The 24,715-nt window shown below is 43.3% G+C and overlaps 2 protein-coding genes across 14 annotated transcripts in view; one reads left to right on the top strand and one right to left on the bottom strand.

The window, feature by feature from the left end:
* Fhip1b (FHF complex subunit HOOK interacting protein 1B) overlaps positions 1-24,715 on the top strand; it is a 32,342-nt gene that overhangs the window by 4,944 nt on the left and 2,683 nt on the right. For 6 of the 13 annotated variants that reach the window (XM_074084633.1, XM_020184828.2, XM_074084618.1 and 3 more), the window contains 11 exons: positions 5,184-5,512; positions 5,633-6,265; positions 6,583-6,741; positions 6,924-7,010; positions 7,207-7,374; positions 11,099-11,178; positions 11,358-11,563; positions 11,954-12,745; positions 15,164-15,342; positions 15,499-15,661; positions 18,196-21,651. In XM_074084633.1, coding sequence (XP_073940734.1) covers positions 5,375-5,512; positions 5,633-6,265; positions 6,583-6,741; positions 6,924-7,010; positions 7,207-7,374; positions 11,099-11,178; positions 11,358-11,563; positions 11,954-12,745; positions 15,164-15,342; positions 15,499-15,661; positions 18,196-18,554 — 2,964 coding nt within the window. In that variant the 5' untranslated portion in view covers positions 5,184-5,374 and the 3' untranslated portion in view covers positions 18,555-21,651. The other 7 variants (XR_012451019.1, XR_012451017.1, XM_074084649.1 and 4 more) reach the window with 7 other exon arrangements.
* On the bottom strand, positions 19,012-23,563 carry C1H11orf42 (chromosome 1 C11orf42 homolog). Its single transcript, XM_020184833.2, has 3 exons — positions 23,492-23,563; positions 19,409-20,207; positions 19,012-19,142 (listed from the first exon to the last, which is right to left on the bottom strand). Exons 1-3 carry the CDS (start codon positions 23,561-23,563, stop codon positions 19,012-19,014), a joined length of 1,002 nt encoding a protein of 333 aa, XP_020040422.1.

The raw sequence follows: 24,715 nt of genomic DNA, 5'->3' as shown, positions 1-24,715 counted from the left end.
TAAAGAGACTATACTTACAAAAATGTGGGCAGCGTTTAAAGAAACCAACATGGGATGGTATAAAATATCCTAGGGCTAAATAACAGTAAGAGGGTCTGGTAACAGGGAAAGTTCTTACTGCTTAACTGTTGACTTTGCCTTGCTCAGTCCAAGCCTGCTTGGGATTTTAAGTACTTGGGAATATGGGTAAGTGCTTTTTCCAGTGCATCCTTTGCTGTTCGTAGAAACTTGTGTTTGATGGCTTTTAGGAAAGCATGCTTGAAAGACTGAGCATCCATTCTGTGACTTTTCTACTTTCTCCATTCTTTCCTTCTCCCCCACTGTCACTCTCCTGTCTGAGAGAAGGAAGGCAGGAGTTTGCATTTAGTAGATTACCCTTGGCTCCCATTCTTTATTACTGTTTTCCTCCTTTCTCAGAAGGTGGAATTATTTCTTTTCTCAGACTAATTCTATTCCTTATTTTTCTGTCAGTTATCCCTATCTTATTTATCTGTAACCTCACTTTCTTTAGAATTTTTATTTTTTTTTTTTGGTGGTACTGGGGTTTGAACTCAGGGCCTCACACTTGCTAGGCAGGCACTCTACTACTTGAACCGTTCCGCCAGCCTTTTTTTTGTTGGCTATTTACGAGATAGGATCTCTCAAATTATTTGCCTGGGGCTGGCTTTGAACTGCAGTCCTCATGACCTCTTCTTCCTGAGTAGCTAAGATTATAGGAATGAGCCACTGGTGGCTAGCTCTTCAGACTATTATCACTTGACAAGTACCTTTGAAGCTCCCCATCCAAAAACAAAACAAAAACATAAAAATCTTGACCCTCCACTCTGTTTCTTTAAGCTATTTGCTGGGATTGAACTCAGGTCTTTGTGCTCGTAAAGCAGACACTCTACCACTTGAGCCATACCTTACGTCCATTTTGCTGTGGTTACTTTGGAGATGGGGGTATCATGAACTATTTGCCCTGGCTGGCCTTGAAACTGTGATCCTCCTGATGCCATATTTTAATCCTTTTCCATATTCCTGAAAGTGCATTTTATACTTCTTTGACCTTTGTTCATTCTTTTATTTATTTTTTTTCTGTTCATTGTTTTTTTTAATTTTTTTTTTTTTTTTTTGGCGGCACTTGGGTTTGAACTTAGGGCTTTGTGCTTGCTAGGCAGGTGCTCTTACCACTTCTACTCTGCCAGCCCTTTCCTGTTCATTCTTTAACCAACTACTTTTCTAAGTTTATCAAAAAAAATTTTTTTTAGTGATACTGAGGTTTAAACTCAGGGCCTTGCATTTGCTAGGCAAATAAGTGCTCTACCACTTCAGCCACACTCCCACTCCCCCCCACTAACCTTTTTAAAATTTATTTTTCACATACGGTCTTGCTCTGTTTGTGTGGGCCAACCTCAGACCATGATCGTCCTACCTATGCTTCCTGAGTAATTGGGATTATAGGTGTGAGCCATCATGCTCTATTCTATCAGAAACTTGATTAATTAAAAATCAGTGGACCATTTTCAGTCTTCATTCTACCTGTTCTTTCCATGGAACTGCACACTATTGGCAATCTCCAGTTTCTGAAACATTCATTTCTTGATTTCTAGATCACTATTTCTTAGATTTCTCCTTGCATTTCCAACTACCTCCATAGGCTTTTTGTTTGTTTGCTTGTTTTGATACAGGGTTTTTGTTATGTACCCCCAGGCTGGCCTCAAACTCTTGATCTTTCTGCCTTAGTCTCTCGAGTGCAGGGATTATAAGTATGTATAACCACGCCTCGCTGTACTCTTCTTTAAAGACTCCTCTTTGCATTCCTATATTCTGTTGTCCTTTAGAATTTCATCTCGAGGTCCTTTATGTCCTGATCTCAGATAATTCCATCTCCTTTCATAGTTTCATCTGTTACTTATTTGCTTGCTGATAGCCTTGTTTTTTGGGGGGGAGTAGTACTAGAGTTTGAACTCAGGGCCTCATGGTTGTTAGACCATTGCTTTCCCTCTTGAACCACATCTCCAGCCCTATGCTGTTAACTCTTGAATTGGTACCTCTAATTTTGATTTAACTGAAGCTTAAGTATGATATTTCTCTTTTCTTTTTGGATAACATGAATATGAATGAATATCCTATAGGTGTCTCAAAACTTAGCATGTCTAAAACTGTACTCATCTTTTCTAAAACACAATTTCTCTTGATATGTGTTCTTGATCTAATAAGCATTATCTTTTTTTTTTTTTCCTGGTGCTGGGATTGCATATACTAGGCTAATGGCATTATCTTTGTCTCTTTTATTTCGCATTAAGGTTATCTCTCATCCTCCATTCATTTGCCAGGTTTGGTTGCTTTTACTTTGTGATTAATTTAAATCTGGAGGTAGAATATCTTCATTCACATTCAATCCCTGCCAGTTGCTGCTGGGTGGCTAACTTGGACAACTTGTTTAAACTCTTTGTGCTTGATTTCCTCATTTGTAAAATGGGGATAGTAGTAAATGTTCTTAGAACAGAGCCTGACACATAGTAAGTGCTCAATTTATGTTAGCTATTATAATTATTACTAAGTTGACATTTAGTAATGTTGAATGCCAGGAACTATGTTGGCACTGGGATTTCAAAGAAGAATGAATAATATGGCTCCTTATCAAAAGAGTAGAGACTTTCACATAAACAAGTTGTCAGAGAAATATGTATGAATCATTTTATTATTGTATGGAACACGCTAAGATAGAGGTTAATCTCAGATTTAGCTTTTTTGTTATTTTTACCACCTTAGTTTATGCCATTAGTTTTTTAAAAGTTACTATTATAACTTGTCCACTACCATCTGTCTCTCTCTGCTCATATTATACTGCTATGTTATATTTTTGTGGTTTTTTTTGGTGCTACTGGAGTTTAAACTCAGGGCTTTGCACTTGCTATGCAGGCACTCTACTGCTTGATCCATGCCTCCAGTACCAACATCTGACATATTTTTAAAGACAAGTCAGTTAGTTCTTGTCATTTCCTTGTTTAAAAACCTCCTTTGTCTCCAGGATGTGAATAGATAAAATTCAAATTCCTTAGCATGATAATGCAGTGATGTTGAATAACTTTCACCCATATTTACCCTTCAACCTAATATTGTGCCTCTTCTCTAAATAGTGATCAAGTCACACTGAATTTGCAACTACTGTTCTTCAAATTTGTCATGCTCTTTCTCAGTGGCTTGAACTCAAGTCTTCACACTTACAAAGCAGGTGCTCTACCATGTGACTCATACCTCCCATTCATTTTGCTTTGGTTATTTTGGAGATGGGTCTTGTGAAGTACTTGCCCAGGCTGGCTTTGAACCTAGATCCTCCCAATCTCAGTCTATCAAGTAGCTAGGATTACAGAGATGAGCCAACAGTGCCTGGCCAGTGCCATATTTTTGTTTATACTGTTTTTAATATGAAGAAAACCTTTCCCTCTGCTCTCTATGTAGCCAGTATTTCATTATTAAAGATCTAAGCCGGCTTGTACAGCTCTCTTACAGCAGCTTAGGCAGAGTTAGTTGCTTTCCTTGGTGTCCTATTACACTTTTTATAAATATTTCTGTTTATAGCATTAGAGTTTTATGTTTATGCCCCCTGATCCCAACTATTTTTTATCTGCCTTTGTACTTTCATCAACATGGATATACTTTCAGTTGATAGTAAGTCCTTTCTGGTCTATAGGACTGGCCCTTTCCTTTATAAGACTGCAACCAGTCCTACAGGTAGTTTTCCTTTCAGCAGGGTTGCTACCTTCCTTTGGTTGTGATTTGGTAATTTATGAGAAAGTATCTGGATGAAAGGAGATGTTGGTTAATGTAACCTTTAGACAAAATGTGGGACAGGTGTCAAGTTTCTGAGTTTCTTCAACTGTTTTTGAGTACAAAGAGGAAGGACAGTGGAACCACATCATTCTAATGAAGGTTTTATACTCTCTCAAGTACTGTTGAGGAGGTGGTAGGTGTGATAGAGAAGGGACTATGGTCCATGGCCTGGGCAGCAGGTAATTTGGTACTTTTTATTTGTTTATTTGTTCATTCATTAACTTAAGCCTTCATGCATGTTTATAGACAAGTAAATAAATAATTTCATATAGTGAAAATTGTTAAGAAGAAAGTGGTATTAGGAAGCCAGTGCATGATGGTAGAAAGTTGGGCTATTTAGATAAAATTATTAAGCAGGGTCTGAGAACATGGCATTAAAAACAAAACAATAAACAGAGCAATGAAAAGAGCAGGAGAATATTTCAGGCTGAGGTAACAAAGTACACAAGAAAGACTGTGTGACTGAAGTATGAATGAGGAGGAGAATGATAGGAGTGTATAGGTTAGATTATGCAGGTCTCTATAGGCCAAGGTAAGAAATTTGGATTATTACTACTGTAATAGGCAATCATTGGGGGGTGTTCAACAGAGGAGAGATGAAATATAATTTAGGTTTTTAAAAATATCACTGGTTGCTTTGTGGAGAGCAAATTGTCAGGAGGGCAAGAGTGGAAGCATCTGCCAGTCGAGGTGGCAAGCACCTGTAATCTCATCACTTGGGAGGCTGAGGCAGGAGGATCACAAGTTTGAGGCCAGTTTGGGCTACATAGTGAGATCCTGTTACAAGACAGCAAAACAAAACAAAACAAAATAAAAAAACAGAACCAAAAATGGAAGTGTGGAGACCAGGAAGGAAGCTGTTGCAGTAATGAGACATGGTTTTTTTTTTATTGTTCTTGTCTGTTTTTTTAAGTTATTTGTTTGTTTATTTGCCACTGTGTAGCCCAGGCTGTCTTTGAACTCACAATTCTGGTTTTGCCTCCTGAGTGGTGGTACATGTTTTAAGGGTTGAGATGACAAAATTTGCCAATGAACTGGATAGTGTAAGGAAAGGAGAAACAAGGATGGTGCTCAGGCTTTTGGGCTATGCATATAGGTGAATGTTGGTATCAACATTCAATATCACAGGGTGTGACAGGTTGTTAGTAGAAGTCATGAGTTCTGTGAGGGTGTGACAGGTTTGGTAGTAGAAATCATGAGTTCTGTTTTAGACATGTAAGTTCCAGGTGCTGGCATTTCTATGCATCTGTGTAGGTATGTGTGTGGAGTTTTCAGTGGAGTTGTGGTTCTGAGTTTTTCCTGCAAGGGAGTTGAGAGAGGTAAGTGCTTCTGTTTATCCTCTCCATTCTCTCTTTTTGAAATAGATTTGCAATTCTGGACTGGGCAGTGACTTCTGGATTTGCCTCATCAGTCTGGTGTAATCTCTGGCTCCATGGCCAGCTATTGGCTCTTACAGACCGGATGAAGCAGACTGGAGACAGAAGTGGAGAAAGCCTCCAACTGGCATATCTTCATACTGTAGCCCTCTGGCTGCTGGCCCTGCCCAGCCTGCCTCATGGAGAAGATGAACTGGCTGAGCAGACTGGCTTCCCGGGGCCCTGGGAACCGTGTAACTCAAGGGGCCAGTCTGCAGACCCCTGTCATGGCTGACCCTGAGACCTGCCTCATGGTCTTCAAGAATCACTGGTCCCAGGTAGGTTGAAGTGTCTGTGCCACTAGCCACCTGAGTAGTCTTAACCTTCTGTGTCTTAATCTTCCCATTTAGTCATCTTATCATCTTAAATTACTTCTGTCTTCTGTTCTTTTTCTCCAGGTGGTGCGCATCCTGGAGCGACAAGGCCCTCGGGCAGCTCCTGGAGGTGCAGATGATCTCAGTGCTGTGTGCAACCATGCTTACCAAATGTTAACACTGCTGGTAGAGGATCGTGCAGTCCCTTCATCTCCTACAGGCCCTGGGCCCCTGCTGGAGTTTGCTCTTCGTGAGGATCTTCTGACCCGTGTGTTGACATGGCAGCTGCAATGGGATGAACTTGGGGATGGGGTTGAGGAACGGCGGGCTGAGCAGTTGAAACTATTTGAGATGCTAGTGAGTGAAGCTCGCCAGCCCCTGTTGCGGCATGGTCCAGTCCGTGAGGCTCTGCTCACCCTACTGGATGCCTGCCCTGTGCCTAGTAGCCCAGCACTGGATGAAGGCCTGGTGCTACTTCTCAGCCAATTGTGTGTATGTGTGGCCCGGGAGCCTTCTTTGCTCGAGTTCTTCCTGCAGCCACCTCCAGAGCCTGGAGCTGCCCCACGTCTTCTCCTCTTTTCTCGCCTTGTTCCTTTTGTCCATCGAGAGGGCACTCTGGGCCAACAGGCTCGTGATGCTCTACTTCTGCTCATGGCTCTGTCAGCTGGAAGCCCCACTGTGGGCCGCTACATCGCAGATCACTCTTACTTCTGCCCGGTTAGCACCCCTGAGGATTGGTGGTGGGGGGATAAGGGTATAGCATATGGATATTGGATCCAGGAGATATAGAAAGACTAGGCACGAAAGTCCTTTCCTCCAGGGATTAGCCCCCTGGATTTGAAAGCAGCTTCCTGGAGTTGGAATGGGGATGAAATATAGGCCTAGATGGATAGGGCAGGTACTAAGGTTCTTTGTGAGCCTATCGTTCCAGGTGAGGCACTGTCACGTTGGGTAGCTTAATACCTGCTTTGCTAGTAGCTCTTACCTCTGCTCACACTCTTTATATTGTCTGAGCCTTTGGTAACCTCCCCTAGGTGCTGGCCACAGGGCTGAGTGCCCTGTACTCTTCACTGCCCCGAAAGATTGAGGTTCCAGGGGATGACTGGCACTGTCTCCGACGGGAAGACTGGCTAGGAGTGCCAGCCCTTGCACTCTTCATGAGTTCCCTAGAGTTCTGCAATGCCGTGATTCAGGTAGGATTGGGGTGCCTAAGAGCTGTGACCCTTGGTCATTCTGGGAAGATGGGGTGAAAACATACATTCCCTGGAGTTCTGCTATTTTGGCATCTTGGAGTAGGATGCCTTTCTGTGTTATATCATTCTCCCTTTGGACAGTAGTCTTATGACCCCTTTTCTTCTCTCTTGCACTGGTATAGGTTGCTCATCCCCTGGTGCAGAAGCAGCTGGTGGATTATATCCACAATGGGTTCCTCGTGCCTGTCATGGGCCCTGCCCTGCACAAGGTGAGGGTCACAGCCTATTAGGGGCTAAACTGCAGGGTGATTACTTCAGTGAAAGGACTAATGTGGGAGGTGGAGGGTGGGGTACTCCTTCCATTTCCTTGTCTGCTCCTTGTTCTTTCTTAGAACCCAGGGAAAATGACTCAGTGGATGTGCAGGGAGGCCCTAAGTTTCCAAACTTTCCCTTCCCTTCGTCCAGACCTCTGTGGAGGAGATGATCGCCAGTACCGCCTATCTGGAACTTTTCCTACGGAGTATCTCAGAGCCTGCCTTGCTCCGTACCTTCCTGAGATTCCTGTTATTACACCGGCATGATACCCACACCATCCTTGACACTCTCGTTGCCCGTATTGGCAGCAACTCCCGGGTATGATCCTCACCTTTGTCCTGGCTTATCTGGGTGAACCCTCTCTCTTTGACCTTTGTTCTTAGAGAGTGTTCTTGCTCTTCTTTGGATTATGTTTCTAGCAGTCACTTCAAAATTAGTAGGTGGCACTTTCTAGCATTAAACTTTTTTAACGATTTTGGCTACAAAATTTAATCTACTTCCCTATTTTTGTAATGTATAAATCTGGGATACAGTTGCCCTTTCTGACCGAAAGTGGCTTTGGCTGCTTGTCATGGCTGTAGGTTTTGCCATTGTGAAGTCATTGTTAATATAGCATTGCCCTGAAAAATCTCTGCAGCTGTTTATCAATCAGTGACCTGCTGTGAGTTACTTGACATTTGGGTTTTATGTGTTTATTCCTAGATGATCCACCTGTTCTTACTATTCTCACTCTCTCTCCTTTGGATTTGCTGCATTCAAACTGTAACTGAGGATACACATTCACTTACCTGCCTAACTTACATTCCTTCCTATACATTTGTATCAAATGTTCACTATGTGCCATATACTGTTTGCTGGTGCTGGGCATTATTGCCAACTTTCTGGAGCTTACCTTATGGGGAAGATAGACAAACAAACATATTAATAAAATAATTGAAAATTGTGGTTCCTGTTGTAAAAAACAAACAAACATTAGGCTTAGAAAATACTAGGGTGGTCAAGGAAGACCTCCCTGAGGAGGTGACATTGAGCTTAGACATAAAGTTTATAAAGAAGTTAGCCTAATGAATGTCAAGTAGAAGAACAATCTGAAGGAGCAGCATGCAAAGGACATCAGATAGGGTAAGAGTTTAATGTATTTTAGGAAATGAAAGAAGAGTGAGACTAGAGGTGTAGTGAGCAAGGGAGAAACAGGGATAAGATGAGAGTTCAGATCGTTCATGGACTGGAAGACCAGAGTAAGAAGTTGATTGTTACCAATGGAAATGTATATAAAATGGGAGTAAATAGTTTTTCAGATAATAAATACCCAAAGACTTTCTAGGAGAATAAAGTATTAAGTTTGGCTGTGGACTTTTTGGCATGTATTTTGTCTCTGAGACATTTTTGCTTCCTTCCTTTAGTACAAATTGTTGCAGTTTCCGGGATTCCTGTGTTTAAAATAGTTCTTCGATAATTAAGAGCTCTGGAGAGACTGGGTGTGGTAGGATAGAGTTTGAGGCCAGCCTGGGCTACATAGTGAGATACTGTCTCTTTAAAAAACAAAAACAAGCAAACAGAAACCTCCCCCCAAACTCAAAACACAGTCTGGAAAAACCTTTCTAGAATTAAGGTACCTAGTAGTATGGTTTCAGGTCAGTGATATTCCTGGATAACTTTTGTAGAGGTATAGTTGAAATTGACTTTGATTTAGACCTGTGTTTCTGAACCAGATACACACTTCAGAATCATCTGTCGTCCTTTGAGGATATAACAGTTTCAGATTCTGAACTATAGTGTTTGGGATCTAGATCATGTATATATTTTTAAATGCTCCAAAAAGTATTCATGTTATGTGTTTTGGGTTAAAATTTATTGATATAAACCCATAGAGACAAATGTCAAAAGTTTACTTTTACAAAGATATCAAAAAAGTTTTATTTCTCAGTATCATGGAATGTCCTGTTTATGTTTAGAAACAGTTGATTAATTTCTTCAGGTTGATTCTCCCATGCCCTTGAGCTTTTATCTATTGTCCTTTTATCTTAAATCTTAACCTAACTTTTTTTGATTATCCCATTGTTTTTAATCCTTATTCCTATTAGTGTCTTATTTGATCCCTTGGTTTTAGAAGCCTTTCTTGCTCTTAGGGGTTTTCTTCTTGGTTCATAGTTCTGAGAAGAACCAGATCTCTTCTGATTACAGGACGCCATATTAGTAGATGCTTTCTTCCATTGTCTGGTCCTTTCAAGCTTCATTTTGTTGGCTGACTTTGTAACTTACATGGCTTGCCTTTTGTGCCTTGAAGTGAATCATTTTGTCTAACTTGTCTATGGGCCTGATTATCTATGTTAGTTTCCTATTGCTGTCATACCAAGTTACTGCAAATTTAGTGGATTAAAACAAAACAAATTTTTGTCGTACTAGGGTTTGAACTCAGGATCTCATGCTTGCTAGGCCCGTAGCCATGCTCTTAGCCCTTTTATACTTTAGTTATTTTTCTTGTATTTATGCCTGGGGTTGGCTTTGGATTGCAGTCCTCCTATCTGTGCCTCCTGTGTAGTTGGGATTACATTGTTCTATGCCTGTCTTTTTTGTTGAAATGGAGGTCTTGCTAACTTTTTGCCCATTTGGCTTTGAACCACTGTTGTCCTGATCTGTGGTTCTGTAGGAGCTGGGATTACAGGCATGTTCTACCACACTTGGTTTCCAGTTTAGTATCTTACAGTTCTGGAGTACATATTTGGGTTGTTGGCAGAATTAATTTCCTTGTAGTTGTGAGACTGAGATCTCTATTTTTTTTTGCTGGTTGTTTGCTACCATTCCCAGCTTACAGAGCCAACCAAATTCCTTGACTCTTGGCCCACTTCTTCCATCTTCAAAGCCAGCAATGAAGGGTCAAGTCCCTGACATGTTTCAAATGTCTCTTCCTTTTTTTTTTTAATTTATTATGGTGCGACCTGTACATGATAGGCAAGTGTTCTACCACTAAGCTACACCCCCAGTCCCACAAAGTCTGTAATTTTAATCACATCTATAAAGTTCCTTCTGCTGTATAAGATAAAATGTTTACAGGTTCTGTAGATTAGGATGTGTACATCTTTGAAGAACTAGTTTTCTACCCACTATTCTGCTTTTCATGGAGTGAATTTTTCATCGATAGTTAAAGTGATCATTTAGGATATGCCTCCTGAACATCTGTTCTGTCCAAAGTGTGATCTGCATTCATCTTTTTTCCTACTATGTGACTGATTTAATTCTCTTACCATCATTTACCAAATAATTACACCTTCTCTGTACAGGTAGGGCCCTAGACTAAGGCTCATTGTTGTCTTGAGGGAGCTCAAGATGTCTGACATACTTACCATAAGGGGAGTAGAGAGAAAGTGCTGTGAGGATTCAGAGGAGTGAAGGATAGCTTATATGTGTCCTTTTTTTGCCTAGCCAGAGATGAATAAGTCCTCTTTCTTTTCTAAAACAAAAGTCCTGCTCTGGCCCCACTTACTTTTTCCTTTTCCTGTCAGCTGCCCTTGAGCTTTTCTTTATCCTACCTTCTGAGATTTACTGGGGTTGGAGAGGTGACTTGGACTCCATATTCATAGCTCCACCCACTTGCCAGTTGGAATTCTTCCAGGTTCCCTCTGATTCCTTATTGATAGGGATTCCCTACTAATGGCATTTTCTTGGTTATCATGTTGCTGTTGTTGTTAAGTCATTCACTTAGTAATAGTGTCTCTTTTTTGGGTCTCATTGGAGCATTGCTGGAGTCCCTTCTCAGTAGACAGGTAAATATAGCCAGAGAGTCTGCTGATAATGACTATGGTCTGTGGAAGTCCATTGGCTCTGACACATGGTTCATTTTTATCTGTTAATGGTGACTTCTTGCCCACAAAGATCATGTGATCAACTAGTTAATAATCTCAATGACTATTATGTGCCAGGTCATGTGCACATGTTGTTTTGGTAGTAATTGGTTGGACTTAGGGCCAGGGGAGAGGGGGTTCCCATTTGGTGAAGTTTAGAGAGAAAAGAGTTCTTTTTGTGACTCCCTCTTCCATCCCAGCTCTGCATGGTCTCTCTGAGTCTCTTCAGGACCCTCCTGAACCTCAGCTGTGAGGATGTTCTACTGCAGCTCGTTCTCAGGTACCTGTGGGGGCAGGGCTGAGGGATGGCTGACTCTCAGGGCCTTGTGCTTTGCTGGGGTGATGGGCTGGATTAGGATTGCTCATGAGTAGCCAGCCTAGTTTAACTGGATGGTTGTTCTTCCAAGTGCTATCTTTCCTTCCTGATCCATCCCATGCCCTTTTCCTGCTGTTTCCCAGGTATCTTGTCCCATGTAACCACGTGATGCTGAGCCAGAAGCCAGCTGTACGTGATGTGGATCTTTATGGACGAGCAGCTGACAAGTTTCTCTCCCTAATCCCACGTTGTTGTCGGCACCGTGCCCCCAGCCCACCTCGCCCAGAGCATGCCTCGTGGGCACGAGGTGGGACTAGCAGAGAGGCAGGGAGAAGGGAGGACCTCATGGGTATGGCCTAGGTTCTGGGGGAGACTAGCAAAAAGGTGGGGTTAGGGTGAGGGGAGGAAGATGATCATGACTGGCATTACTTCTTTGGGGAGGTTGATGAGGGGTCTTAAGAGACAGGATCCTTAACCTCCCCAAGGAAGTTTAGGTGAGCTGGGCAAAGCTGTTCCTCTTCTTCATTTCAGTCCTATACTCTTCCTGTTTCTTGGATGGTGGTTATGGAGAGAAGGGTTAATGGATTAGGAAAAAGTTAATCTGAAGGTTGGAGAGTCATCTAAATAGGTTCCAAGTTTCTGCTTCCTCATTGCCTTCTCTCTTGTCTCCCTAGGTATCTTATCTCTTCTCTTGGGCCTCTGTCTTCTTGATTTCTTTTATGTTTTTCCCCCCATAAAGGCCCTGGAAGTCCAAGTGTTGATTCCTCTTCTGTGGTGACAGTGCCTCGGCCTTCCACACCATCCCGGCTGGCTCTCTTCCTTCGGCAGCAGAGTCTGGCTGGCTCTGAGTCCCCAGGTCCAGCCCCTCGCTCACCAGGGCTTGCTGCATCCCCAGCCTCCAGCCCTGGCCGACGGCCCTGCCCTGCAGAGGAGCCTGGTGAGCTGGAAGACAATTACCTGGATTATCTGCGTGAGGCGCGCCGTGGTGTAGACCGCTGTGTCCGAGCCTGCCGTACCTGGTCTGCCCCCTATGATGGCGAGCGGCCCCCTCCTGAGCCTAATGCTCTTGGTTCCCGGACTAAGAAACGCAGCCTCCTGCCTGAGGAGGACAGGGACAATGTGGGGGAAGGGGAGGAGGAAGAGTTAGGGAGTAGAGGGCTGACTGGGGGTATAGGTGAGGGTCCTGGCCACCTGCCCCTGCCCCAGCTTAATGGGGTGCCAGGACCATGGCCTGAGGGAGCCAAGAAGGTTCGTCTGGTACCACGTCTGGTGGCACAGGAGGGAGCTGGGGAACTGCTGGAGGGCTTCTCCCAGGGCATGACAGGACTAGAGAGCTTTGGGCAAGAGCTCCGGGAGCTGGAGGTGGCATTGAGCAATGGTGGAGCTGGCTCAGAAGCCCCCTTAGAGCCTCCACTACCTCTTGAGGAGGAGGAGGCCTACGAGAGCTTCACCTGTCCCCCTGAGCCTCCTGGCCCCTTCCTCAGCAGCCCATTGCGGACTGTCAACCAGCTGCCAAGCCAGCCTTTCACCGGTAAGCTTCTTAGCCCAGTCTTTCTCCTTTGTGTACTTTGCATGTTCCTGACTTGTTTGTGCTGATTTCTGAGACTTCTTGGCTATATTATTTTCTGTGTACTTGCCTAGTCCTCATCCATTTTGCTTGGGTACTTTTCCACATACATATCATGTTGTACTTGTGACCTCATTTGTCTGTATGTCTTTCATGCTTTTGCTGGTTTGAGTATTAACTTATGTCTGAGCTTTGTATGTATGTCCTATATGCATGTTCCTCCTTTACCCCTAGCTTAGCCATTTCCTGGGGTTTGTGATTAGGATATTCTCTATTTGGTGTTTTCTGATAAATTACAATATATCTGCACCATATGGAAGACATGTGTTATCTTGTATGACAGGCACCTGTAAACCTCTATTCTTTGTTATTCCCACCAGTATATATGTCTGGGTGTTATGTCTGCTGTCAGTTTTCCTGTGGTCCAGGGTCAGCTCTTCTGGTCTTTTCTCTCCTGCTCAGCTCCTTCTCTGCCTCCTCAAAGAAAGGCCCAATTTCAAATTTCTGTCCACTGTCCTAGTACCTTCTTATTCAATAAAAATGTTTTAGGGATTTATGATAATAGTAGTAAGGATAGAAGCAAAGAAGTTGAGATATCTCTTTGAGGTCAAGTGATGAAGTATGGGCCTGTGATCACCAGATAAGCCCTTTAGGGTTCTCCAGGATGCCCCTGTAGCTAGTCGTGACTTGAGTTATTGGGCTAGCTCTTCTTTTTTTTTGTTTAAGACCCAGATAAGCCTTCCTCTGGCTCTAATCCATGCCATGTGCATGGAAAAACAAAAATAAAAAAAATAATCTCCAGGATGAACTGTAGTGGCTAAAGCCAACACCACAGACTTTGGATTAGGCATATCTTAAGTTAGTATATTATCTCTGCCATTGATGTATGTAAATCACAATGTTGGCACATTGTGAGAAGTCAACAAATGGCCTCTTTTCGCTAGTATTATCCTCTCTGGCTCATGGCATATTTAAGTTGACCAAGGCAGCCACTTATCTGCTAGTTGTTTGTAGTCAAGTTTTTATGCGTGATCAGTTTCTTCTGATAGGGCCTGGGAAGTGCTGACTATCCTGCTTGTATAGCATTGGGACTACAGTTCTGGACTCAACTTCCTTTTCTTATAGACTTTACAAAAAATATTTTTTAATTTATTTAGTGATCACTCTGCTTCCTGCTCAGTTCTGTGAGATGAAGTACAAATTTTACCACAGTCTTGAAGTATTAATTGAAGCTTCTGTCCTTTTTGTTTTGTAAACTCATCTGAGCTTTTTGAATTATCTCTTATAAAATATACCCAGGAAATGAGAGGGACAGAGGACAAAGTTCTGGGTTATCTTATGACCATGTTAAGCTAGAATTGTTTTTGAACTGAGACCAGTTATGAGCACCTACAGCAGATGTTCTAAGGTCTTTTTCAGGATTTACTACCTCTTTCCCATCTCATTCTCCTGTCTTTATTCATGATACAGCTCTTGGATATATTCTCTTCCTCTCAAAATCTCTGATAAAAAAGACTGTGATGGTTGTAGAGTATCAGAGCTGGTGATATGTCTTTGTTGAAGCCATTTCTCCCAGTAGATAAGATTGATTCCCTTCTGTTATCTTTTCCCTCCAGAGAATCTCATGAATCAGGTTACTGTGTGCCTGAAGTAAACTGTCCTTTTACTATAAATTTTATTCTACCTTCTTGATTTCCAGTTTCTGAAAGGCACAGCTCATGTTTTCTCTGGTCCCTTGAAGACTTATTCTCTAACTTTAAATATAAACTGTATGTTCTCTTTCTTTGCTACAGTTTTTTCTTTCTTTCTGACAAGATTTAGTGTTATTTTGTCTTATGTGGAACCTAATTCTGCATTTTGGTCCTAGTCTCTTTCTCTGCCTAATCTTTCTTCTTTTGTGCCTTGTGGGTAAAACTTTAAAAACTGAGAAATATTACGTAGCTTATTGTTATAATTGAAAACAAAATTTGCCAGATCTTAGACTTAATGCATTATATTGATAGCTCTTTGGTCTTCTTAATCCTCTTATGAGGTAGGTATATTTTCTTATTTTACTAAGGCGGAAACTAAAGATTAGAGAATTTTTACTTATCCAGTAACATAACTACTAAGGGGTAAAGCTGAAATCAGGAAGATCTCTGTGACTCTAAAGCCTAAGATCTGACTCTTCAGCTCAAATGTGTAAGGCTAGCATCTGGATTCTTAGGGTCCATATGGTATCTGACACCTAATTTGTTCCAGAATAGATGGTCACAGGATATTTAAACATATTCAGACACTGACACCTGATTTTCATCTTGTGGGGGGTCTCTGTTTTGGGGAAGAATGCGTGCGATGTGCATTGTGTTCAGGCTTTGTATCCTTGTGCCCACCCCTCCCCAGGCCCCTTCATGGCTGTGCTCTTTGCCAAACTCGAGAACATGCTGCAGAACTCCGTCTATGTCAACTTCCTGCTGACGGGGCTGGTGGCCCAGCTGGCCTGTCACCCCCAGCCCCTGCTCCGCTCTTTCCTGCTCAACACCAACATGGTCTTCCAGCCCAGTGTCAAGTCCCTGCTGCAGGTGTGCGATGCATGCATGCATGGGTGCGTCCAGGCTCCATGGTGGGCCAGGCCCGCAGCTGGAGAGACCCTGGGTGGGCTGGGAACAGGCCCAATGGGACTAGAAAGGGCTGTCAGTTTAGAGCCACCAGAAATGTCATAAAGTTGTGCTTCATAGGTGCTGGGCTCTGTGAAGAATAAGATTGAGAGCTTTGCGGCCTCACAGGAAGACTTCCCAGCACTGCTATCCAAAGCCAAGAAGTACCTCATTGCCCGTGGCAAGTTGGATTGGGCTGAGGGTCCTACATCAGGACCTGCCCCCCGCCGCTCTGATCCCCTAGGTGAGGCCTGCCCCACCACTCCCTTCCTACCCTCACTAGATACCCCATTAGTCCAGGGTAATTGAGTTCTTATTAAAGATGAAACCTTATGCCAGGAACTGTAGAGTTGTAGAAAATCGAGCCTTCATGTTTGTCCTTAGGCTTTGGGATAGAGGGTAGAACATAGTTCTATCAGTTAAGATCCCAATCAGCAGTATAAGCAAAAATTGCTTCAGGATTTAAGAGATAGGCAAGGGGACACAATAGTCCCTAGGTTGAGATACTGTGAGAGCTTAATAAAGGATGTGACATTTGGCATGGCCCTTGAGAGATGAGTAGGACTTAGGTAGACAAAGGAATGGAAGGTCTTTATTCTTTTGCTCAGAAGACATCCTGGACTGTTTAGTTGAAGCAGGGGATTTAAAAGCCTCCAAGGATTTCAAGTAGGTTGAGATTTGGAAAGGTTTGGCAGAGAGATAGGTTCTTGGAGTGGATGTTGAGCTGGGTAGAAATTGAGCTTTTTTAGGTAGTGAATAAACCATTGGGATTTATTAAATTTGGAAGTGGCAAGATGCCTAAGCACAGGTGAATTGGAGCTAGGAGAAGGGGAGTCAGGAAGAACAGTCAGGAAGCTTCTTTCATAATGCAAATGTAACTAGGGAGGTTTGAATTAGAGAAGTGGAAAGAAAGGAAGCATTTGATAAGATGGATATGGGAAGGAAATTTGTGAGGGTAAGGAGGAAGAATTAATATGACTCTGAAGTTTTATGTCTTCATTTTTCATTTGCCAAGTATCTGAGCACTTGCTATAGGTGCTAGTTACTATCTTTGGTACAGAGGTGTCAGGGTGGTACAAGATGTGATCTCTGTTTTGTTCAAAGACCATATGATCTGGAGAGTTATGGGGAGCAAGATCCATAAAGTGGTAGAAATAATGTGATCTACAGCACCACAAAAGGATTAACTTTGGACTTGAAAAGGTTTTTTGTTTTTTTTTTTTTTCCTTTTGAGGCAGTTGAGGAACGAGCAAAGAGGAAAGAGCAAGGAGGAAGTGACATGTGAGTTGTGAAGTGTTGAGGGGGATGATAGGGATTTCATGTCATCCTTTACTAATTGAAGTAGGAGGATAAATGATATGCTGAGAATATAGGTGAGAGCAGTGATGAAATGGAGACTGAAGGAGAAAAGTGTATGGATTGGGGAAAAGGTACCGTAAGGGTTATTGCTTAGCCATAAAGACTCTGCTGAAGTTCCTTAGCATGATTTCCTGATGGGCTAGTACTGTTGACTATTTCTTGCTTCTGCAATTCTAGCACTGAGGTCACTGGAGGAGCCAGGAATACAAAGGTAAATAAGACACAGTCTAAGATCTTAAGCTCACAGGTTAGTGTATGAGATAGAAGACATGAAAGAAATTGTTAAAGTATGTTGAGATAAGGACAATAAAATAGGAGGTCAGTGGAGGACAAATTAGAGGGTTTCCCAGAGAGGTGAAGATAGCAAAATTAAACAAGAAAGGATGAAAAAGGGTAGAGAGGGCAAAATGTAGGCATAGGGAGCTACAGGCACAGTAAGTACCTATTAGGTTCCAGGAAGGTAGGTGTGTATTCAAAAGCAAAGTGGGGTATGGAGAGTTTGAGAAGAGGTTGAGGAGAAGTGTGAGCCTGAATGTGAAGGTCTCTGAATGCCAAGTTAATAGATCTGTATAGCATCTCTGCAGCTATTATTAGAGGAAGGAAATAGAAACTTAGTATGATCTAGAGGCTAGAATCTAGGCTAGCTCTAGTGGTCATGGGTCTAGACCCAGAAATCTGCCAGAAAAATTAGAGGGTAGTAGTTTAAATAGCTCATTTGAGTCTTAAGTTGATAGGAAGTTTTCTGGCCTTAGCTAGTTGGGGAGAGGTTCTGGTGGGACTGATAAAACAGTGAAATGGTGGTACAAGAAAGCATATCTTAGAGGGTCAGTGGATTGAAATAGTCCCTGAGTTATGATTGCACATATAGCTCTCACGAGTAGTGAAGGAGCAGAGGATGTGTGTGTCAGAGTGTTATACATAGGCAGGGAAAGGTGGAATTGATTGACTCGTAGGGAGGGTGATGGGAAGCATGAAGTAAGGACATGGCTGTGGATTGAGGAGAAATACCTTGGTGGTGGCAGAGTAGTGTTTGGAAAGAGGAGAATTCCTCAGGGTGAAGGGGGTATGGAGAAGAAAGGAAGGAGTCATAGTTGGGAATGAAGTGGCTGAGTTGTTGATTGGTTAAGATTCAGGATGATGGTTGGGCAGAGAGGGTGGGTAGAGGGCAGAAAGCCAAGAAGGCAGCATTTTGGTATTAGAATGAGGGAACACCTTCCCTCTGTAGTCCTTACAGTCATCTTCAGAGATGAGATAGGAAATGGAACCTGAGATTCATTTTTGGTCTATCTTATCCTTCTATTCTCTTAGAATCTTAGTGGAGAAGTCCAAGGATCTAGTAGGGTGGGGGAATCTGTTCACCCGAACTTAAGACAGGTTCCCTGATTCCAGCACTTTCTTGATACCCCTGTTTATTCCCAGTGAAGAGCCGGAGGCCGTCCTTGGGGGAGTTACTCCTGCGGCATGCACACAGTCCAACCAGGGCCCGGCAAGCGGCACAGGTCCTTCAGCCTGGGCGAGACGGAGCAGGACTTGGCCTAGGTGGGGGCTCCCCTGGGGCTTCAACTCCAGTTCTACTTCCTCGGGGTGGGGCCCCTGAGCGCCAAGGTGAGGCTCTGCGAGTCAAGAACGCTGTCTACTGTGCAGTCATTTTCCCTGAGTTTCTCAAGGAGTTGGCTGCCATTTCCCAGGCCCATGCCGTCACCTCGCCTTTTTTGTTGGATACTTCAGAAGAGGGATCTGGCCCTTCTATCTCAGGCTTTGGGCCCCTCAACCCTTAATTTTCTTCCATGGACAATCAGGGCCAGAGGCAACCTGGGCTAAGGCCAGGGCACAGGCTCCTTTTTATGTTTGGAGGCAGTGGCAAATGGACTTTTTAATTTATTTCAGATGAATGTTTTATGAAGAATTTGTTGCAATATGTATAAAAGGGAAATCTCTATTCTGTGCTCATTCTTATTTCCCACCCTTTATCTATGGGGTCCCCAAAAAGATTGTACTTAGATGGGGAGATCATTTAGTATTTTACAGGGTTTTAAGATACTCCTTTTGACCTTAGGTGAGAGAACTTGATGCCTAGGGAAAAAAGTGGGGATTCCCTCCCTTTCCTGGACCTTAGAAGGAAGAAGCACCATGGGCCCAGGATGGTTTGGGGGAGCAGCAGCTGATGTTTATTGGGGATCAATATCCCTATGTCAGATCTTGGGGGCCTTGCCCCCTGCATCTCTTGCCTCAGCTTCAGTCGTCGCTGTCGAACTCCGAGGACAGACCCTGCAGCAGGGGCAGGGACATGGAGTGCCGGTCGGGGTCCCCGGGGCCCCCACCCTGGGCTCCTGGTGGGGTGCCGCGGGGGATGAAGAGCCAGTTTTCTGCCAGGGTTGGGGATAGTCACAGTTGACTCATGCCCTGGTCTTCCTCCTTAGTCCCTCCCTCTGGTCTTCTGTGCTATCCCCACCCCTTTACCAGGGCCATATTTCCATCCCACCTTCCCTTGGTTCCCCCATTCCGTCCCCTTTAGGGTCCTTGCATAGTCTTGGATACCCCACACGTTCCTGGGCTATGGTCCCCATACCATATCCCTCCTTCTCCACTTTGTCCCTCCCATCCCTCCTATCTTCATTTCCCCTAGAAGTACCTGACAGCATTTGGGGACCCCTCCGGAAGGGGTTTCGGCCCTTGTAGGAGAATCTTGTTGGTCTGCCTTCTGGCCCTTCCTGGGGAGGTGGTGTAGGTGCGGCTGGGACAGGTAGGGGCACATCAGCAACTTCAGGGGTATCAGCAGGTGCTGATGTGGGGGCCAGAGCTGGCATGATGCTAAGGTTGGGTCTGACCCAGTTGGCCCCATGGGGCAGTGGGTCTTTGGTGAGAGGCTTCTGTGGTCCCAACACACCCTTGGGCTGCAGTGAAAACTTGAGGCAAGAGAAGGCAACAGGCAATGACCGCTGTAACCGGAGCAACTGGGGCTCACGGGCTGTAGGCAACAACCCCAGCTGCAGCCAGGAGCAGGAGAAGACCTGGTAGATGACATAGATGCTGTGGGTGCTTCGGAGCCAGGGAAGAGTCTGCTGTAGGCTTACCTGCCCTGGTGGCAGCAACAGGAAGGCAACCTTCTTGCGCAGGCCACCCATATGTAGGCGGATCCAGCAGGGCTGCCCATCTAACAGTCTCATCTCTTCATAGGCTATCTCAGCTCGGCCATTTGGTGAGTATTCCCGAGTGCAGTGGGCAAAGGCACCATCAGACCCTGCCTGTTCTAGAAGGTTTGGTAGCGGTCCCACTGACTTCAGTGCCCTCCGACCCTGCCGGCCTGGCAAAGCCAGGCGGGTATGAGCTGGGCGGGACTGTTTCACCAGTACGCCCAGTAGGTCATAGCAGGCTGCATCCGACAAGAAAGGTACTGCCACTACATTGGACCCAAAGCGCTCCTCGATGACCTGCAAGTGGCCAGTTCATAAATCAGAGACTAAGTTAAGGTCAGAAGTTAACTTGTAGCATACTCTAGGTTGATCTTCCCATTATTCACTGTTCAATTCCATCTCTTCCACACACCCAGACTTATACTTCCTGCTTATCTCCCAGTTCCCTCCTGTAGCAAAACCTTGAATATCTACTATGTGCCAGACTTTGCTACGTGTTAGGATACATAAAAGAATGAAACTTTGTCCTTGTCCTAATATAGCCCAGGCTAATGGAGAAGACAAAAATGCAAACAGTAGTCAGCTACGTAAAATAATAGAACACAAAGTGTGAAGAAGACAAGAAGTCATTAACAGCCTTTGTCTTTGATAGGAAGAAGACCAAAGGTTTCTAAGTGGCAATACTTGAGCTTTGAAGGAATTAACCAGGTAGGAAAATGTGACCATTTTCCAGAGAGAAGGACAGTCAGTGAAAAAAACAACTTTCAAAGCATGAGGGGAATATTTAGGAACACACAATTTCGTATTACTTACATATAAGGTATGAAGAGGGAACGGCATATGGGAACTCAATTATGAAAGGCCTGTGTGTACAACTTTCATAAGTGATGGAATTTTATCCTGACGGTAATATGAAACCTTTTGAAGGGCTCTAGGTAGAAGGGACAGAACCAGATAGGTGTTTTAGAAAGTTGATTGTTAATAAGAAGGCATAAAGTAAGGGAAAATAAATCATTTAAGAGTATTGTAACACTCTGGGCAAAACATGATGAATCCCTGAACTAAAATAATGAGGAGGGGTTGAGATATTAGAGATAATTAGGTTCTAGAATTAGTAGAATTTGGTCTCTTAAGGGGTATGGAAAAAGAAATCCTAAGATCATTCCTAGATGATTGGTTACATGGCTAATATCACTAGCCCAGATTTGGTACACAGAAATAGGTTTATAATGTTCATTCTTTGTCCATATACTGTCAGTTACCCTTTAGCGTATATGTTCCACTCTAGCTGCAGGGGATAGTTCTATTAGTGAATTTGAGGCTTCATTTTGTAGTGTTAGTTCCAGTATGCTTTTGGGGACTCCAGGTCCCTTATCTTTTATCCCTTTTTTTTGTTTTTGTTTAGGGGTGCAGTGTTGGTAGTCCAGTGGAGATAACTGGTAACCCTATAAAATCCTCTTTTAGTAATTATACTTAGGTATTATGATCTCAATCCATTCATGATTTCATTGGCCAAGACTTCTGGCTCTCAAATTTCCTAGGGAGCAAGGGTACACATAAGAACCTCCTTTAGGAGTCTTTCATTTTTGAGCCCAGTGCTTAAAATTCTGTATTCTTTATCCCTATCTCTCAAATCCTGCCTGTCTGTGCCCATACTGATGGAATTGCCCACTTTGTTGGCTTTTTGGTAGAATTTACCCAATGGTTTCCTAAAGCTGGTTTTTTTTTTTTTTTTTTCTTGCCACGTATAACTCTTTTGGAAGTGTTTCCCTCTAGTTTTAAAAGGAGGGCAGCTAACGGATAGAATCGAGTTTGTGCTTTGTGCAAGTGAAGTTGCTTGAAGACTACCATCTTGTCATCTGATCAAGAAAATAACGTGCTCTTTTTTGATCTGCATGGAAGAATTTCGTGTTATTTATTTTCCTTTCATTCAAGGAGACATGGCACTTTTTTTTTTTTTTTGGGTGGGACCACCATGCTAATGAACAGGGCTCTGAGAGGAGCCAGTTGTGTTTCTAGGAGTGAAAGTAGAACACTGGTGGGTTGGCATTTTTGAGTGGAGTGCTTTGCCCCATGACAATGAAAGCATAGCCAGCAAACATAATCTCAGAATTCTACCCTAACTGCTCCTTTGGTGTTTAGGATCCTGAACAAATAGGACAAAATGGGAATGTTTCCCAGAAAGGTCCCTCTGACAGGAGTGTGACATTCAAAATACCTGGTGCTTATTGCTCAAGGTTCTGCTAAAAGAGTGAGTCTTGTGGATTTGCTGGAGGCTCTTTCCTAGTATGTAGGCATTAATTTGCTATGAGGCTTATTAGGCTTGCTCTCTCTTTTTTTTTTTTTTTTTGAGCAAGACAGACATGGTCTTGCTATGTAATCCAGCCTGACCTTGAACTCATTCTGCCTTCATCCTGAGTGCTGAGATTACAGTTGTATACCACTGCTATTGCCCAGCTAGGCCCTCCTATTTATGTTTGTGAGCCCAAGTGATTATCCTAAAATAAAATTAAAACTCTATTGCTCAGTTCTTTGCTAGGTGACTGTTTTTGGGAGCGTCACCATTTGAGATCATCATCATCTGCTCCTACTGAACTACTTTTGGGTAGAAGTTCTATGGACCTTAGAGGTCTATAAATTTGTTTCTCAGAAGCAGCCCAGGAAAGTGATGTTAGATTACTTTTCTGGATATACCTTGGTTTGAATTCTGAATTGGGGTGGGAGGGCCTCTTGAATCACATGCTATTTAGCCAGATGTCTTAAAAGTACCAGTAAGTTGTTAGCAGTTCTGGAGACAAGAAACCAAAGTTGCCCTGCTTCTTGAACTTCCCATATATCACCGTGCTGCACACCTCTGCCCTGATTTTCCACTGAAATACATAGTGAATTTTTTTCAGACTCAGAGATGATGCAGCTTTCTGATAGAAAACCCCATTTACTTAATTGGTCCAGCCCAGGTCCAAACTTACGCACTACTGAAACCAGTTACTCTAATTCTTGGGAAGACCGTGGCTCTCCTGTTTCTGCTTCGCTGGCTTTTGTGGTCAGCTTCTCAGGGAATGGAAATTACATCCTATTAAGGCTGCTTTCAGTCTCGTGGACACTGCTTTAAGATGACTGTTCAAATTTGGAAACAGATATTTTTCTTTTTCCTCTCCTGGCTTTTACGTACATTCTATTTTTTAATTAGTATGCTATTTATTTACCCATCTATCTGCTCATTAATTTGTTCAGGTGTTTATTATGTACCTCTGTGTTTCAGCTACTATTCTCCCTTTGTGTGTGTGTGTGACTAATTCTTCCTTTCCTGGCTAGAATATTACTCTTCAGGAAGCCTTCCTGACCTCCTAAATCCTATTCTTAAACTTACCACTTCTCTTAAGGAAACTTACTGTTTTTACAGTTGTGATTAAATTGGATAGTTTGTGCAAAGCACTTTACCACAGTGCCTGACACAAGCAAACACTGAATAAATGTTAGTTACTATTATCTTTGACTTCCCACCCCTTCCTAGTCACAAACTGCTCCGATCCATACAGGTTACACTGTCACTCCCTCTTTAGTTTCCTTACTTTATTCACCTTATCCTTGATGAGAGTCCAGGTGGCATCAGCTTCATCCAGTGTTAGTAGATGCGGTGTACTAACCAACATGGTAGGGTGTGGGAAGGATTAGGGAGGGCAGTGGCTGCTGCAGGAACCCCAGGGAGATGAGACCCCAGGCCCTGGGCCATGACCTACTGCAGCATGAGGTCATAGAGGTCCTGCCAGCTTATAGAGTCTTAGGTAGAGAGAGGACAGTAACTTTTCTAGCCTCATTACTGCCTGTGGGTCATAGCTTTCTTCTTTTTTTTTTTTTTTTTTAGTGCTGGGGATTGAACCCAGGGCCTCACACATGCTAGGCAAGTGCTCTACTTTTGAGTCCACATCTCTAGCCAGCCTGCCTCCCTCCCTCCCTCCCTCCCTCTCTTCCTTCCCATTTCTCCTTTGCTCCTTTTCTTTCCTACCTTTTCTTTCTTTTTAGCCTAGGATGACCTTAAACTTGCAGTCCTCCTGCTTCAGCCTCCCTGGTTTTGGGAAGTGGTTTATACTATTGAGTTATCTCTCTCCTGCTTTAGAGAAGGAAAATGAAGGTATAGCTCTGTGTGTGTATGTGTATGTGTGTCTAGTTCTCAGTTTGAGTTCTTTAGGGAACCAGGATCTGGCCTCTTGTCCTTTTACTTGCCTTTTTGAAGCAATGTGCTAGCTAGTTACCTATAAATGACTTCTTTGTGAGGTTGGATTGTGGTCCTGAAGGACATGGAAGTACAGGTTTTTTTTTTGTTATACTGGGGAAAAAAATAAAAGCATTGATTTTCAATTTTGGCTACACTTTGTAATTATCTAGAAGCTTTAAAACGTACTGATACCTGTCTCCTATTCCCGAAGATTCTGATTTAATTGGTCTGTGGTATAACTGGGCATAATAACTTCTAAAAGTCCCTTAGGCAATTTTAATGTGTAGCCTAAGTTGAAACCCACTTCTTCAGGGCCTTATGCTTGCTAGGCAAGCACTCTGCCACTTGAGGCACATCCTTATCCCTTTTTGGTTTAGATTTTTTTCCCCCCTCTGGTAGGGTCTTACTCTTTTTTGTTCAGGGCCTGACTCAGACTGTGATCCTCCTATCTCTGCCTCCCAAGCAGTTGGAATTATAGATGTGTGTCACCTCACCTGTCTTGTTTATTGAGATAGGGTCTTGCCGACTTTTTCCCTTTGCTGGCCTTGAACTGTGATCCTTCTATCTCTACCTCCCAAGTAGCTGGGCT

This window comes from Castor canadensis, chromosome 1 (genome assembly GCF_047511655.1).
Source record: "Castor canadensis chromosome 1, mCasCan1.hap1v2, whole genome shotgun sequence".
NCBI lineage: Eukaryota > Metazoa > Chordata > Mammalia > Rodentia > Castoridae > Castor > Castor canadensis.
Note: the sequence above shows the minus strand (reverse complement) of the source record. Positions and strands in the feature narration are given on the sequence as shown.